This window comes from Mixophyes fleayi, chromosome 10 (assembly GCF_038048845.1).
Source record: "Mixophyes fleayi isolate aMixFle1 chromosome 10, aMixFle1.hap1, whole genome shotgun sequence".
In the NCBI taxonomy this organism is placed as follows: domain Eukaryota; kingdom Metazoa; phylum Chordata; class Amphibia; order Anura; family Limnodynastidae; genus Mixophyes; species Mixophyes fleayi.
In genome coordinates, this window is record NC_134411.1 from 26,990,749 (window position 1) to 27,008,934 (window position 18,186).

The 18,186-nt window shown below is 42.5% G+C and overlaps 1 protein-coding gene across 5 annotated transcripts in view; it reads right to left on the reverse strand.

The window, feature by feature from the left end:
* Nucleotides 1–18,186, reverse strand: part of MAPK8IP1 (mitogen-activated protein kinase 8 interacting protein 1) — a 57,444-nt gene that overhangs the window by 13,038 nt on the left and 26,220 nt on the right. For 2 of the 5 annotated variants that reach the window (XM_075188230.1, XM_075188234.1), the window contains exons 2-7: nt 15,611–15,725; nt 9,731–9,955; nt 4,712–4,793; nt 2,690–3,520; nt 2,323–2,398; nt 618–790 (exon numbers count right to left, since the gene is read on the reverse strand). In XM_075188230.1, coding sequence (XP_075044331.1) covers nt 618–790; nt 2,323–2,398; nt 2,690–3,520; nt 4,712–4,793; nt 9,731–9,955; nt 15,611–15,725 — 1,502 coding nt within the window. The remainder of the gene's footprint in view (nt 1–617; nt 791–2,322; nt 2,399–2,689; nt 3,521–4,711; nt 4,794–9,730; nt 9,956–15,610; nt 15,726–18,186) is intronic. The other 3 variants (XM_075188232.1, XM_075188231.1, XM_075188233.1) reach the window with 3 other exon arrangements.

An 18,186-nucleotide genomic window follows, 5' to 3' on the forward strand; every position in this document is an offset into this window, starting at 1 on the left:
ATACAAATTTGGATTGTCTATCAAAGTAACTGGATCTCCCAGGACGATAAATAAAGCCACCAGCTACATACACCACTGACATTTACATTTGAATACACTTCTAAATAAAGGACGTCATTGATGAATTAGCCCATCAACTACTTAATATAATGATGACTTCACTGAGGCACTGCCTGACTCCATGAAGTCCTGCTATCTAGTGAATTAATAGGATGCTCCCTCATAAAAACTGGTTGGGTCACTCACTGAAGTCACTGGTTGATAGTGAACTGATTGGTTGGCTCAGCCCACAAAATGGCTACCTCTACCAAGCCCAGCCAATGGGTGCACTGAATCTGCTCCATGCAGTGCAGACAAGATGGAGGCAGAAGGGCACAAAATGGAGGCGTCATTCATCCACTGAGTGTGTAGATACAACGTTTGTGCCCAAAGATAGAGATAAAACAGCACAATTGAGTTCAACAGTTGCCCGCAATGTGTTAACATGGACATGGGACACGATTGTGCTAATGTGGACGTACACAGGATAAGCAGGGCGACATTTGTACCTCTTAAACTAACCCCAGCACTTTATAAGTAATAAAATTCGTGAACCATAATGAAAGTAGTGCTCTTACCTGCCAAGTGATCCGGATCTTTAGTCACCTGGACTGCATAGTAAGCAGGGAAAATACCACGCTCCCCGGTTCTCATGTTATAAGCCTCATACCAATAATCCTCAGCCTGAACCTCCACTAACAGCGGGTCCTCCACCTCAAGCTCTAGTTCCCCAGGGTGACGAGGCATGAATCTGCAGATAGGGGTAGAGTTATATAGTGGGTGATATATAATATGACCATTGGATGTGTTCAAAACATATTTATGTACTATTTTAAATGTACCCATTAAGTATTTATTTCTACACTCACTAACTAAATCTTGTAGGGCCCCAATCCACATAACGCGTCTTGGTGCCCTTGGCATGTATGCATGATGGCCCTGAGGACTACAAATGTGTAGGACATCCCATGTTGTAAAGAGCGTTATATATGGGCATAGTATATCACAGCCTATGGCATCATTGAGCAGTATATATAACGGTATAGGGGCTCTGGACGTGTTTTTGGCCACAGAAAGAGCTGGGCATGGCAGTGGTTACCCAGTGTTGTAGCTTCAGGGACCACTGAGGTTATAGGTGCCACTGGGGGTTACCCCCTTGCTGTCTCTCTATTGCCAGCAGGGAACCAGGACTGAAGTGTGAACTACAACCGTGTTCTGCCAGCAGGCTTGGACCATGCAAGTTATAAGGGGAAAAAGAAAATGTCTATGGCTTTCCCATTTAGCTACGCAGAAGAGACAGGAAGAGAGAATTGAATTAACCGCGTGGTACCACCAGACATCACCTTGATGTCCGGCTGTTCATATTGCCGGACAATTTGCTACAGAAACTCCGCTCATTCATGAAAGCCAGAAAGCGGACAGTTCCGGAGACACATCTTGGCACCTCGCACCAAAATTAATTCCTCCCCTGAAGAGTCAGCTACGAGCCACAGCAAGACTGTGGCAAAACAATTCACTAGGCACCAGCATCTCATGGGTATATAAATTAATGCTCACAAATATTAGCCAGTGATGTCACTGGCTCCTAGGAAATTGATAGGTGAAATACTGGTTCAGCCCCCAAATCAGATGCCCCTACTGTGTGTAGCTGTCAGATACATTTTATATACCAGCAATATTCCCAGTTACAAACATTTAAAGGGCCTGGGATCAGGAAGAGTTGTCCATTATGTTAGAGACAGAGAACGACGAGTCCCGGACTTTGGGTGTCACAGTACTAGGCTTCAATAACGTAGTTGTAACAGGTGAAATATCTTAAAGGATAACTTCACCCAAAAGTTACGACAAAACACAGAGATCTACTTATCCTGGGAGTAGTATTACCCTGATCCAACCAGGTCCCCTTGGATGCTCCACTGATCCCGCAATTCTCTGCTTTCTGTTACTCATAAAGGCGGAGGGGTTGCTGATGCCCCTGCGCCATAAAATCTGCATCAGCAGGGGCATTGGCAACACCCCTGTGTGCCTGAAACGGGTCTGTCTTAGTAGAAGAGAGGGGACTAGCGCGAAGCCGCTTTAACTTCACCGGATCATTTAACTCCACTGTCCAGCTTAGAAGTATATTTTATCATACCTTAGAGTACTCCACCCGGGACTAATGTTTTGTGTAGAGTTGTTATTTATAAGAAAAACATATATGAAATTAGGAGGATATGTGGAATATGCTTTAAACAGATATGAAAAGAAATCTTTTGTTGGAAGTACAGTTAAGTATTGTGTTACCTGAACACAGCTCGATGTGTCTGCTCTCGTTCCTCCCCATTTATCAGGCATGAAAATAAACCAAAGGAATCTGCACCTGAGAGAGATTAGAAACTGAGGGCCCCTAGAAAATATAAAACCTTTTGCCTATAGAGCGCCCCAAAACACTGACCAAAATACAGCAATTCTGTACAGTGAAAAGAGTAGACATCTCGCTTCCTCAAAAATAACATGCACAAACACATGAAACTAGAATAGAAAGCATAAAAACAAACACAAACTAAAAAGAAGCAAAGGTGTTTCTAAAACTCCACTACACAAAAAAACAAAAACAATATATATCCAAAACACTAGAACAACATAAATATATTAGAACAAATCGGCTCACTGGTAAACTCACTCGTACAGCGTGACCGTCCATTCATGAAGACGTTGAGGAACTTTTTAGAGTAGGAGACATCTCCGTCGGCAGAAGAGGTGTCCGATAGGCACATAGACCTGCGGACTCTTTTTGTTTCCCTTCTGGCTGCCCCCACCTGTTCCTCCTCATCTTCTTCCTCATATTCCTCACCAATGGCGGACTCATAGGGCGAGGAAACACAGTTGTCGTACACAGTGCCACTGTCACTGTCGTCGCTATACCCTGAGTAACATTGCCGCAGGCTGATCAACTGTAGCTGCACGTTATCGTCAACCACTAACGTGTATTTGACCGAGTCATAAGATAAGCCACTGGTGTCCGAGCTGACGGATGACCTCTGAAGTCCACGAGGACCACCGGCTCTACCAGGGCAACCAAGATAGCCAACCCCATCCTCCCCTTCCTCCTCCTCCTCCTCCTCGCTGATGGACAGCTGCTGTCTGCTTTCATTGGTGGGACGGACATTAACGTCTGCATCCGAGCTGACCGACATGCGGCAGGGTCCAGCCTGTGATATAAATGGTCTTTCTGGTTCTGGAGGGTCCGAGCACCTCTGAACGGGAGTCAGGAATATTTCTTCTGTGGGCTCCAGTCGTACATCTGTCTGGTAGCGGATGCGGTCTCTGTGAGGGTCTAAGCATGACCTGTTGGAGGAGCGACCAGAGGGATCATTGGAACTCTGGGTGGCGTTGTGACGCCGGCAGGGAGTATCGGTGGAGGTCCCGCGATCCTGGGTGACAGCTGGTGGGTTCCCCTCATCACTCAGACATACATGTTCGTTGGAAGGAGTCGTCTCCCCTGCGGATGACAGTAAGGAAGATATAGATATATTGGACAGCACAGTGGCTCAGTGGTTAGCACTTCTGCCTCACAGCACTGGGGTCATGAGTTCGATTCCCGACCATGGCCTTATCTGTGTGGAGTTTGTATATTCTACCCGTGTTTGCATGGGTTTCCTCCGGGTGCTCCGGTTTCCTCCCACACTCCAAAAACATACTAATAGCTTAATTGGCTGCTAACAAATAGACCCTAGTCTCTCTCTGTCTGTCTGTGTGTGTATGTTAGGGAATTAGACTGTAAGCTCCAATGGGGCAGGGACTGATGTGAGAGAGTTCTCTGTACAGCGCTGCGGAATTAGTGGCGCTATATAAATAAATGATAATAATAATAATATAGTTATCATTTTTGTTAGAGGACAAGTCAAGCTTGTCATCATGTGAGAACCAGCTAATGTACCACCGATCACAAGAAGCAACAATATCTATCCAAGGCCTAAGGCTCTCTTATGAAATGGTTTTATTTAGGACTCTATGTTTCGCAGTCAAACTGTTAGTAGATTTCTCCCCCTTCGTTCACCATAAAAATGCTAACGAGGAGAGATGGATCCAAAAGACCACTGTGTACACAAGCCCATAGGTTAACAGTAAACTGTAATTCTAAGATACATGTAACATTTACTACATCTCTTCTGCATTCATTTGTGAATCACCATGAAACAAATGAATAGGGTACATTTTTGAGTAACGTCATGTTCTGACGTGTATACATATATATATATATATATATATATATATATATATATATATATATATATATATATATATATATATACATACACACACACACACGAAAACCAGTGTATAACTGAGCTAAATAATATACTTTACCTATAACAACTAGTTTGATATTTATCCACGTCTGTCCCATCATTTAGAGAAAGTATATATTGCTAAAGAGGGTGGTACGTCTCACATTTACTTGTTCTGTTAGAGGAATGCCAAAGCTTGTGTGAGTTCCCGGCTAATGTATCAGAGATGTTCTGTACAGGCAGCAGGTTGTTTGATTCATATGCAGGTGTGGGGTCATTGACATTGCAGCAAACTGACATGCTTTGCTCTATAGTTTAACTGTTTGTCCTATACCAATTCCTCTTGGAACAGGGTCCTAAAACCAGGGACACACAGGTGCACTCACCACAGTCTTACTTACCTGTCTTCAGTGGAGAGGAGGAGCGAGACACCCTTTCCTGCCAGCTGTATTTTTTCCCCAGAGAGTTGTTATTCAAAGTGTCCTACAAAATATACAAAGATAATATGAGATAAGAAGCACAAATAATCTAAAATACATTTGAACCCCTTATATTGCAACATTTGTTTGTCCAGGTGCAAATCTGAGGCCCATTATCCAAAAGACCCAATTACAGGCATTTAGAAGCCTGTATGAATGGTTGCATTTTTCCTGTGTAACAGTTTTTAGAAATATCCCCTAATTGCAGTATTCATTTACAAGTCACACAGTGATCGTATTATTCTTTGTGGATGTCGCCACAATACAGAGGCTGCCCCTTTCTGCTTTAACACAAACCTCACCCCATGTGTAATAGTTTGATATAAAAACAGAAACATTGGTATATCTACTTGGTTATTTAAAACAAACCTATGTAACTGCAAAATAAACTACAACATCATCATCATCCTCACCATTTATTTATTTAGTGCCACTAATTCCGCAGCGCTGTACAGAGAACTCTCTCACATCAGTCCCTGCCCCATTGGAGATTACAGTCTAAATTCGCTAACATACACACCCGGGGAGAGAGAGAGAGACTAGGGTCAATTTTGATAGCAGCCAATTAACCTACTAGTATGTTTTTGGAATGTGGGAGGAAACCGGAGCACCCGGAGGAAACCCAGGCAAACACATGGAGAACATACAAACTCCACACAGATAAGGCCATGGTCGGGAATTGAACTCATGACCCCAGTGCTGTGACTCAGAAGTGCTAACCACTGAGCCACCGTGCTGCCCGATCCCTCAGTTCACATGGAAGTGTCTGGTTTATTGCTAAAAAATAATGACTTTTATCGTTTACATCACCTCTTACAGGCCTATTACCTGCGATCTATAAATGACTTTTGACAATAGTTTATCGTCGCAGAATCTGAGTGATACTATCAGGAACAATAACAGTTACTTATCTCTATGGAAGCCCTTGTTCTGCTCCACTAAGCACGTGCAGGGGCCCGGGGCCTGTGTGAAATTTTCAGCTACACTGCTAACAAAGCATGAGGAAGCATTCGCCAGCGATAGGTGCCAATATTTAACAATGGCGGTGTTATTCAAAGCAGTAAACCCCTTAATATGTAGGGAAAAAGAAAAGACAATCACCAGTGAAAACACGTTTTCACAAGCTATATTAATAAATATATATTAATAATAAATAATATTAAGGCTTTTCGCGCTCCCTAGACTTTCCATCACATAGTTCTATAAAAACATACCAAAAAATTGACCAATTTACCTGATGTCTGTAGACATTTTAGAACAATACCACATGATGCGGATCACCAGACAAACGCTGGTTATTGTCACACAAGCGCTTTCTGCGCCCAGCATATATATCACTAGTGACAGTGAGCCTGATTCATTAAGGTTCTTAACTGAAGAAACTTGTTATTTCGGTCTCCTGGATAAAACCATGTTACAATGCAAGGGGTGCAAATTAGTTTTCTGTTTTGCACATAAGTTAAATACTGACTGTTTTTTCATGTAGCACACAAATATCAACTTTAAATTTCAGTCTACAAATAAGCTATCAAGTATTTGTGTGCTACATGAAAAAACAGTCAGTATTTAACTTATGTGCAAAACAGAATACTAATTTGCACCCCTTGCATTGTAACATGGTTTTTGTCCAGGAAACTGAAATAAGAAGTTTCTTAATGAATCAGGCCCCAGTGATCTGACGTTTAACGGTTCCTGTGGCTGAGATGCGCAGAATGCACCTCTGTGGCTCTTAATCTCAAGGGTCAAGTTCTAAACAGTTCCAGATTATTTCATTTGTACTCATTTGGAAGTCAATACCGAATCTGGGTGACGTAGCTGACAAATCTCGCAATCTGGATGGCAGCTGAAAAAGTTCATGACATAAAAAAAAAAATTAACCCCTGAGGCTTATAAAGATTGGTCAGTCCTATGCAACCCGTTGCTCAGAAAACGTTGAGAATAGAAGTTGATGGTGTAAGCAAAACACCTACAATGAGGGGACATCAAAGGCATTTCAACATAATTCCCAGGGAAGCTTTGCTGCCGAGCTTGTGAATATAAATCTGTCACACCTGGGGCAGTGTCAGATCTTTGCTTCACCACAATATGATGTGGTCATTGAACAGGATTATAATGTCATTTTTTTTTCTTCTACATCCCAGATAATAAGAACCAATGGTGACAATATTAATCTCTATGCAGAACATACTGAACATTTGGTCATTACTGGAAAACAGGGACAATGCATGATTGTGCATGATAATTAGGGACAGCTATGTCACTGCGAGTGGGACGGGTGGTGTCAGGCAGTGGGATCCGAGATGACTCAACAGAGCCCAGAGCGGCCATTATCACCCCCCCTCCCCTCCCCAGCTACTGTAACCATGGCAACTAACGCTAATGGGGCGATGAAAAGAGTGAGAGGAGGATGACGGAGAAGAGAGAGAGACAGAAAGGGTAGAAGGATGGAAAGACAGTGGCTGGAAGTCAGGCAGCAGGGGAGGGAGGTTACTGAGGGGAGATAAGCCATTTGCCGGCTCTCATCCCATTACCATCCCCTGACAGGATTACGTATTTTCTATTAGCAGAGATTACACTGCTAGCAGCACAATGCTTCTGTCATGGGATATTCTGATAGGCTGTGACATAAAGCCCCTGCCAAGATAAATGTCACCCCCTGCCCCATTAGCGGCCTGTAGCCGTGTATGTCATGGTAAACAAATGACATGTCCGTGGACTTAAACGCATCTGGTATAATCAAATGTATTGCTTTTGTATAAAAAACCCCATTAGGGCGATTGGTGCCAAAAAGATAAAGTACTGTTGTGGAACTACAAGTCCCAGTAATCTCCATTGACTGCTTGGACCTGCTGGTGTTTGTGGTTTTACAAGTGCTACTAAATATACCTCCCAAGTGTCCCGATTCCAGCAGGGCAGTCCCGATTTCAGTGGATTGTTCCACTGTCCCGCCCGACTTACAATTTGTCCCGGTATCGGAGCGCACGCTCCGTTACCGGGACAAATCGGGTGGTCTAGGAGGAAGTGGGGCAGGACGTAGCCAAAAGGCGCCTCTGCGCCTGCGCAAACCGGAAGTTCGTGGGCAGTGACGGGTTTATTTGTCCTTCTTTCGGACCTCCAGATGTTGGGAAGTATGCCAATATGCCCTGGCAGCCTTGGCCTACTGGAACATGTAGTTCCACAACACTATTGAATAGTAACAGTATTTAAAAAAATGTTTTAATCAAAATAAATACACAACAAAAGTGTCCTGTAATCATCAGAGCAGCTTGCAACCGATGGACGTTGGAAAACCGTTCTGATTGGCTGTTCGCGTATTGACCCTCAAGACCAATTAAGTTCATTCATTGACGTCACGGGTCATCTTGGCCCAAGTCTCGTTGTTCCCTTAAGGTATTTAATTTTAATTTTAACTGGACTACTTCAGATTTCAACCCTCCCTTTATAGTAATTTCTTTATATAATCAGAAAGAGATGTTTATTTGCCTAGCCCAGAAATAGAACACCAAGCTTAATTGTGTAAATAATAATAAAAGCATAAAATGAAGCCAGAAAGAAAAACAATATATTTAGTAAAAAATATACAACACTACACACAAAACAACATGTACAAATAAACTTGTCTGAAGCTGGACAACTCCCTTAAACTTGTGGAGTCACTGTAACGGTCAGTATCACTGAAAATAAGCAAATGTTATGTCTTCAAACCACTTTTATAAACTAGATAAGTCCAGTAAAATTAATATTAGATAACATGGACTTCTATATTGTGCGTAGGCTGTATAGAATGTCCGCACTGTGTTTGTGCACTCTTGTTAGGGCCTGAGTCATTAAGGAGAGCAAAGCAAAAAAAAAGGAGTAAGTTTGCTCCTGGACAAACCATGTTACAATGCAAGGGGCGCAAATTAGTTTTTTATTTTGCACGCACGAAAAATACTGTCTGTTTTTCATGTAGCACACAAATACTTGATAGATTTATGTTTACACTGAAATTTAAAGTTGTTCTAGGACATGCTTTACTCCAACTATAAATCTGTCCCCCCATTTTAAATTTACCTCCCCATTCCAAAGCAACATGGTTTTGCCCAGGTGCAAAGTTACTCCTTTTTTATTGCGTTACTCTCCTTAATGACTCAGGCCCGTTAATGTCTATAGAGTACTCAGCATGTACTGATGGGTTTGTACATTTTTTGTGTACATTACGTGCGAGAAGCAATTCTGTGTATAAGTATTTTGTGAATTGTGAAGACGGTTTTGTGTTATAGACATTGTTAACTAATATCCAGGAGACTCACAGATTAGAGCGAGACCTCCCAAACTCCTAGGAGAGTGGGCAAAGTGAGGGGGGCATGCCAGGATTACCCAAATCATGCCAAGTGGCGTCTTCAGTGGATACAGATTGCGCAGAGGCGCGATGGCGGAATTCGCATCATTGTACGCCTTGCCCCGCCCAACCCGATGATGTAAACAGCATGTCCCGCCCACCTCTTTTTTTCACACACTCCCCTCTTTGTCTCCAGGAAGTGAGATATGAAAATTAAGCAATTATGCTGCAGCATAGCAACTGACAAGCAGCATCAGTGCCTCGTGCCTCAGCGATGTCACTGATGGCTCTTTAAGTAATTCGTATGACATTTTGCTCACAGGATCAATGTATATAATGCGTGTACACATTTTGTGCACCTGACCAGTGTCCACATTACAGGTTATCTATGTTTGAAGTGTCTGCAGACACATACGTGGTGATAGCGTGTACTTAATAACAGCGTATGGCATGTCTGCTGTGTATGAGGCTTGTTCACACACATGTGTAAACGCTATACACGCTGCTCCCAATTGTACAGCGCTATGGAATTTGCTGGCGCTACATAAATAAATGTTGATGATGATGATGCATGACGGAGCCATGAACAGATGTTTTTGCCCCCCAGACGTGTGTCTCACCTGTGTGCGTGGAGCTTGTGGGAACAGGTTCAGAGTCGTAGGCCTCTTCGGTCTGTAGGTGTCCATAGATGCCGGGAGAAGCGGCCTGGGAACCACAGAGGCCAAAGTCTCCTCTTCGGGGATCTGTCCGGCATCGATCAAGTCCAACTGCAGCATCTCAGCCTGGATCCGACTGGCAGCTCCCCCTCCTCCTGGGGCAGGACCAGGCTCAGCACGCAGGCGGCTCTAAGGGATCAGGAGACAGAGTCATGGGACCGAGGGGAGGGAGAGGGGGCAGTGTGACATCATCTGCTGGGAGGGTGAGGGGGTGAATAGGATGACTGCCTGGGGGGTACAGAGGGGGAGAATGTTATTAGGTCCCCGAGGAGAAAAGTGTCACTGCAAAGACTAAAAGCAAAGCATGGAGAAGAAGTATGGAGAACACAGTGTGACAGAGGGACTGACAATCAACTGGTGGAGCCAGCGGAGAGGACGAGTGACACAGACGTCACGGGACCGGCACTCAAATAGAATAGTAATTAGCAGGAACACAGAGGTAGAGAGAGAGCAGCCAGACAGCACAGGAGAGGGATAAATACGTGACACACAAACGTGACCTGAGATCCCTGGAGAAACACAGAGGCTGCAAGTAAATACAACATACACAAAGATAGACACAAGTCCAGACCTGTTATCGCAGACACAAATGGCTTTCAACTTCAAGCTCTCACATAATGCATTGTGTAATGTAGTATCTATTATATATTACATAGTACAAGACTTAATCACACTTATGTCATTGTTTCACTTGTTGTGATAGTTTTATATTGTACTGTAGGTGCATCGTAGGACAACTTCTACATACCCTCATTATATAGGACCAGTATGCACCCTACTGTAGAAGATATATAGTATGTATATTATATATGCAGTTCTGGGATCAGCATAGAAGAACGTAACCTGCACCATTTTGCATTAACACAGTCACTTCCATGTCTTCTAACATCTTTGTACTTTACACTATCGTGTGCACATTATGTCATATATAACATGCAGGGATTTTCTATGTTCATTTTTAATAATACATAGTAGCACGCCATGAAGTTAAGACAAATACACACTTATCTCACAGGTTCTCAATACAAATCCTGCCGAGCCTGAAGCCAACTGGGCACGGCCATGTTTATTTGGACATATCAAGAAATAGCACAAAATGTCATGCGTCAATCATGCAAGGATATGTTTAAATAAAGGTGGAATGACATGGCGTGGCTTCATTTGTGCCCTACATCATGGCCACTGCTGACTATTTCAAAAGGGTTAGCCATATTAACAATTTGTGGCAGAGTAATCAATATCATAACTCATACATATAAGTATGCAAAGGAATACAAGGTGCATGAACTTCCCTGAAGAGGTGCATGGACACAACAATGTTCCTGCATCAGTGTGCAGGAGCCTCACATCACTACATTGAGGAACGTGCTCAATACACTATGTAACTCCGACAGACACTGACTGACTGGCACAAGATCAGCATACGCACATTTCCTGCAATACTCTGTACTGCTGTGAGCATCCTGATGACTGATTGGCTACAAGTTATTCTATCCCCGCCCACTCCTACACTGGGGACATAACGGACAGACAGGAGAAGACTGAATACAAAAAGGTGATCTGACCCTAATAAAATGCATCTTAGAAATACATTAAAATTAAAACCCTTTCATGGAATTGCCAATAGGAAGAGAAGACATTACAAAATGTGCGTATGGATGTAGAATACTGATCAACAGGAAGCAGATTATGACAGTTTGTGGTTAGAATCAGGATAGGTAACATATATCTGTGAGGAGTTTGTATGTTCTCCCCGTGTTTGCGTGGGTTTCCTCCAGGTGCTCCGGTTTCCTCCCACACCCCAAAAACATACTAGTAGGTTAATTGGCTGCTATCAAATTGACCCTAGTCTGTGTGTCTATCTGTGTGTGTGTGTGTGTGTGTGTTAGGGAATTTAGACTGTAAGCCCCAATGGGGCAGGGACTGATGTGAGTGAGTTCTCTGTACAGTGCTGCGGAATTAGTGGCGCTATATAAATAAATGGTGATGATGATATAATATTAAATGAACAAAAAGAAAAGAAACATTAAGTACATAAGAGTTCTACGGGATAGTGACATGATGTAGACAATGGACTGTCTTGTTGTCTTTGTGTACATCCAGGCTCTGCATCCAGAAAAAGGCCAGTGGTCACCAAAAGCGGTGATAGTGCATTGGCTGCGCCAAACGCTTCATCTTGGCTGAGACAACTGGCGAGGAGACGCGATAGCCTCAAGAAAGCCTGCGGCATCTGTGGGTCTCCCTGCAGTGCCATATGGGCGGCATATGAAATTAAATGAAGTTTAAGGAAGGCTCCAGAAACCAACGACAGAGATGGCAAAGCTTCGGCCGGAATGCTTTAATAATATCCATGTAACGTACCAACAGCACGGCAGCAATTACAGTACGGGATTCAGTCTACATTATATAATAAACACATGCTGTGACAGCAGCTAATACAAATACACCACTCCTTTTCAGGAGAACAGACCGCTGGTAGTTGCTATTTACATGGCTTCTCTTTGGGGCCTATATCAATAGGCTCCTATCTCCGGCCATAAGGATGGGGTTTTTTTTTTTTAAATCGATTAAAAAAATAAATATTATCATTGCAATTTACAAAAAAAAAATAATTCACTGATACTGGTCCAGAGTGGCAAGTGTTAATTATCACTTCCCCGGGCCTGTCTCTGCCGACATGGTGGCTCGTGGCATGCCGGAGTGGACTAAAAGTCCAATTCCACTAATAAAAATGTTATAAAATAAAGTGCAAATATCTGTAAAACAGAATATTTAAAAACCTCTAAATATTAAAAAAAAAAATTGTATTTTTCTTTTTTTTTTTAGAATATAGAATTTTATTAATTGATTGTCTTTTACCATGCCGTCCCGAGATGGAGATAACAGAACAAGTATATTTGTTAAATAGGCAGAGGGAATAAGCAAGGCGAAGCTGTTGCTGGCGAAAGAAGGCATTTCAAACCGCAAGTAGGAGGTACCGTTGACATTAGCAGTGCTCTCACCTGCAGTAACCCTTTGTAGTATTGGGTGAAACAAACGGTGAACACAGCATTACTCATTGGTGCTCAAATCTCTAAGCTGCGCACTCCAGAAAATGAAAGATTTAAAAGCCCACTGTTAAGAGAACTCAGTGCAGAAGGGCTGCATACAGCATTTGTTCTTCAGTGCAAGTTTGCATGTTTCCAACCCTTTCATCAGTTAATTTCAAGCTGGCTATACAAGCTGCCATGCTGCGGGCAGTATCAAGCATTTATGGCCCCAAAACAACCATGATGTATGATAATGACAGCTACCAGCCTGTGTACAGTCATTATCCGACTGCAAAAAACAGGCTCCAGTGATGCCGTAAGTCATCCACCAGAGGGCAGAACGACCAGATCTCATCCACTTTGGTTACCCATGCTTATCAGAGTATTACTAAGGCTGAGGGTAGCTCCACGGTGTACGACCTAGACTTTCATTTTAAGAACCCAACGTTAACCCTCTTTCACCGCTGTTTCTTATTTAACAATGGGTTGATTTCTCTGTCCATAACCTATTTACCACAGTTCCCATAGACCTCTAGGGGACAGCTGAATTAGGCAATTTATTTAGCTGCAGAAAGCGGAGCTAACACCGTCTCAGGCCCTTCTCCAGTTAAACTGGGTGTTTTCGCCAACACAGGACTTTTTTTCCCTATATACCAACAATGTTTCTGCAGCCAATAATCCCAGCAGCGCTAAACATTGCTGGGAGAGCCTATTGATCCAGTATTACGGTGGTGCTTGTACCCAAAGGGAAGGTAATTTATTGATGATAAAATACATAATTCCTTTGAGCGCAGATGTCTTTAAAATGAACAGGGCTATTGTCCTGCGCCCAGAATACAATATTGTTAGATGGTGATTAAAATTAATTGTTTTATTGCTGTGACGAGGGTGATAAAAAAAATGACCCTGTCCTCTATAATGATAAATAGGCGCTTTTCTTGTTTTTATACTGGTTATGACCTTTAAGATCCAGCTTGATGTGTGAACCAATTTAATTTTGGCTTGCACTCATCGCTCACAGGGAGCAGAACCGTACATCATCATGTAATGCTGGAGACCACGGCCGCGTGTCTGCTAAAGATCAGGGAATTGTATGTTGTAAAACGAGAGGCAGGGGACAAGTATGACCTGTTAGAAAGTATGTGACAATAGCGCCTGCTGTAGAGGTCTGGTGTACAACAAGGGCTAGGGACTGCTCCTATATGAAAGGAGGATTGTTCTTTACTCCTTAGAGGGATTTCCACCCTCGGACAACTTTAATTTATTTGTGCGTACAAGTCCTCCTGCAACCTCTACTAAGTATACTGCTATATAGTTCTGTCTTCCTGCTGTGTTTTTCCCTGTAGCCTTTATATTGTCTTTGCTCTCCTGACACACAATACACCTCTTGGTCTGTTGTATTCAGGGAGCAGCTCTGTGACATATCCAAGGACAACAAGAATGAACAACATGACCTACATGATACAAAGACCTTCAGGAAAAGCACAAAGATAGGAAGTAGAAAGGGCAGGAAGGCATGTACAAGTCTAAGGTGAAGGTGGAAACCTCTTAGCCACGTATATAAAACTAGGGGTACAGCAAGGGTGTGGCGAGAGGAAACTCAGACATAAAATTAACCCCCTAAATGTCTGTAGCTGCGAGTTTGCACCTCAGTCCCTTCTTGGTGTCAGTGTGCCAAGACCTCAGATATTCATCGACCCTAATATAGAGGTAGAGAGAGGTACAGATCAGCCAGTTCTTCAAAGCATAACCCGAAATATGTTTATATTGTGAAACTGATGAATATTACAAGGAAAGTTTGGGGACAAGCACTGAATAGAGGAAGCTTTTGGTGTCGGGTGGATGCTGAATGGATAAACTTAATGGGGTATTCATATTACTTATTAAATCATCGTAAAACATGGTGACACACAGGACTGTACAATACGAGGTTACCAACACTACTATTAATGCAGACATGGGACTGGACAGATGAGGGATGACTGATGTCTAACAGGCACTGTAACATATAGAAGTGACCATCTCTGCTCTAATATACTTTGTTATATTAAAGTCTACAATATATAAAGCTATAACCACATCTTGCTAAGGCTGAGGGCTGCCTGCTATATGTAACTATTTCTATACAGCAGTCCCATAATCTGTTTCCTAAGCAGTCTTCACGCCAATAACAGATACGTGTAAAGATTAAATGGTTGAGGTTTGTGAATGAGCGCCGGCTCCAGATATATTATTGCGTGTACGTCAGCAGTTCTATTACAGACAAAGATGGAGCAGTTTCATAGGCAAACCTAGGGGGGTTTCTAGTGCCTGGAAACCCCCCTCCAAGCCTGGGGCACTGTATAATTGAGGTGGCTGGATCCTGCTCCTGCTTCACACAGCTCTGCTTAAAAAGGGAGAGCTGTGTGCACCTAGCAGTAGTGCACGCAGCATTGTCCATGTATATTATGGGGATAGGAAGAGTTGGAGGTGAGCAGCAAAGCACTGTCTAAAATTATAGCTACGCCCCCATGCATGCTGGTCACGCCCACTAGCGGCGTGGTGTGGAAACCCCCCTCTACAAGTCCTGCGTTTGCCCCCGCACCTAGTTCGCTTCTACTGGAGAACCTCGTTCCTAAAATCTTAAACAATGACCAATGTTTTATCTCTGTGTGTACACAAATCCATGCTCACATCTGTGTGTACTCATACAGTCAGACTTAATTATACCAATCATTACCAGTACGCCGTGGACGTCCAACCTATATATACTCACTTTGCAGTGCCGACTCTCATTGCAGTGCAAACTGATTCCACATTCATCTTTGATCTCCGTAATCTCGGATAAATCCTCGTCTTCAAATTCTTCCAGTGTAATATCGTGCGTGAGCCTGGTGGGAGAAATCAATAGGAGGGATCATGCAGAAGACCTCATTTAAAGATCTAACAAGTTACCATATATAAAAGAGCAACGGATACCATTCAGAAATATATATGGAAATGTTTTAGGCGCTTAGAAGAAAAAAAATATTGAATAAAAAGCTGTAGACATTGGAGAATATTTTTCCTATGCACAGTAGACTCCCTGCCTGTAATCCCATTACATCCAGTGTATTTAACTGAAAGAGGCTGATAACAGAAAGCAGTAGCTTGAACTCTGTTTCACAGTACATATAAGTACATCTCATTCTATGAAGGTATTGGATGGAGCATTTACAGCTATTGGTTTGTTAGTATCTCTTATATAAGACAACTTAGATTTTAGGTCTGTTAAGAACAAAATCTGTCTTACCTACATCCCTGCAAAGCAGGATGACCATTATATACAAAAATAACACACATATAGGAACAAACCTGAACTTAACAAGCGATAATGCAATATCTCTGTGATAAATACAATAAGCACAATATTAGTCAGACGTTATTACACTGAAACTGGAGAAAGGTGCAATTACAGTGTCTGTGGGGGTCGTACAGTAACATCGGTGCCAAAACTGGAATGTGCTGTAACCCACAGCGATCAATAAAGTTTCTTCTCTACGTTACCGCAAGTCAGTGTGATCAAAATATGGCATGGAAGGTGAACCAGAGAAATATTAAAAGTGGGTGTGTCTATGGAAAACAGTGTGGAGTCATTTGTAGTTGTGTTTCTAAGGTCCCTCCCAGCCAAAAATATATTTTTAAAATAAGCACCATGGACAGCATTATACAGTAACAATGGCCTACAATGCAGACAGACATAATCATTATACATAGCACAATTCACATACACTAATATGGTTAATAAGGGATGTATATATATATATATATATATATATATATATATATATATATATGGCAGTCATGTATTGCAGATATAAACCTCATCACCGCACAATTACACAGTGCATCCCATTACCAAGCATATACAGATCTGTGAGTGCCAGCAATATATTTCACAGATAAACAATCCCCCCCCCCCACCTCCAGTTAGTTGTTGGCCATTTACTGCAGAGATATCCCCAGTGCACCAGTGTCAACCAAGAATTGTACAGAGTTATCCCCCAATGCCAGTCACACATTGCGCACATACTACTTACCTTGCTCCCATCATCTCCACCTCACGTGCTGTCAGGAGCTCCCAGGTTCAGAACACTACAGATGCACTCTAAGGGCCCTCGTTCATAAAGGAACGAAAAATGAATGTATTGTGCTCTTTTTAAACAAAAAATAAATAAATCTGGGCACACGCACGTCCGTATCCAACTACAAGTGGATCTGAAAAAACGGGTCTAAGAAAGCTCTGCCTATGCGGCACTTGTCATATTGAGACAGCCACAACACAATGCAGGATACATATACATATGTTCAATATAAAGTAACGCACACAAAAAAAAAAAAAAAAGAGTATTCAATTATCGTTACCCGTAAATAGTGCAGTCATTAATAAAAATCATTAAAAAATAAAAAAATATATATATTTTTTTTTACAGTCCCCCCCTTTATCATTGTGTTATTAGTATCTTCTGTACATACAATGCCATTTTACAGTTGCTTCTGAATGCAAACACATGTTCTAGCATGAATATGTGCCTGTCATCACTATCACTCAGCACTTACACCTGCCGTGCAGCTGGTGCAAGTGATAGGACTGCAAAACACGTACTTGAGTGATGCCCAGAGCTTGAATTGGACGCTGCTGCGTGCGCTCGAGCTTGGCACGCCGTTACTGTACACTGACTACGTGCATACAACTTTAAATACAGCAACGTTGATTTTTATTTACATTGAGTAAATACTCTCCAGTGAACATGGCGTGCCATCTGGAAATAATTAATTGAAATACTTAATTAATCTGCCATTTTTTTTATTGACCAAGACCTCTGATCTCGGTAAGTAGTGGTTTTTCCATTTTTAAACAACTCAACAAACTGTTAGCTGATGGGAAGAACATTGATATAAAGTGCGAGATTGGCAGATGATGATGTTTTCCTTATAGAATCCTACCCCTGAGTCTCTTCTACTTAGAAGATAATTAACTCCTTCAAGACTGAAAGCATTTTATACCATATACACCATAGTGCTACGTGTTGATTGAGCTGAGGACTCATAATTATCTGTCCTCTAGGAGACGCATGAAAAGAGCTGGGCATACCTTGATGATGCCATTCATGCCATCAGGCGGGCAGGGTATGACGGCGCTAATTGCGCCATCACGGTTCTGCCCACTCAGTGCTCACTGAGGCGGACCTGGCTTGGTGACACAACGAGCGTCATCTCAGCCCACCAGGAGACTTACCTGCTCTCCCCGGAGGTCTACGCCTAATTTGAGTACTCTCCTGGCAACTATATTATCACTTTTTAACTGCTTGG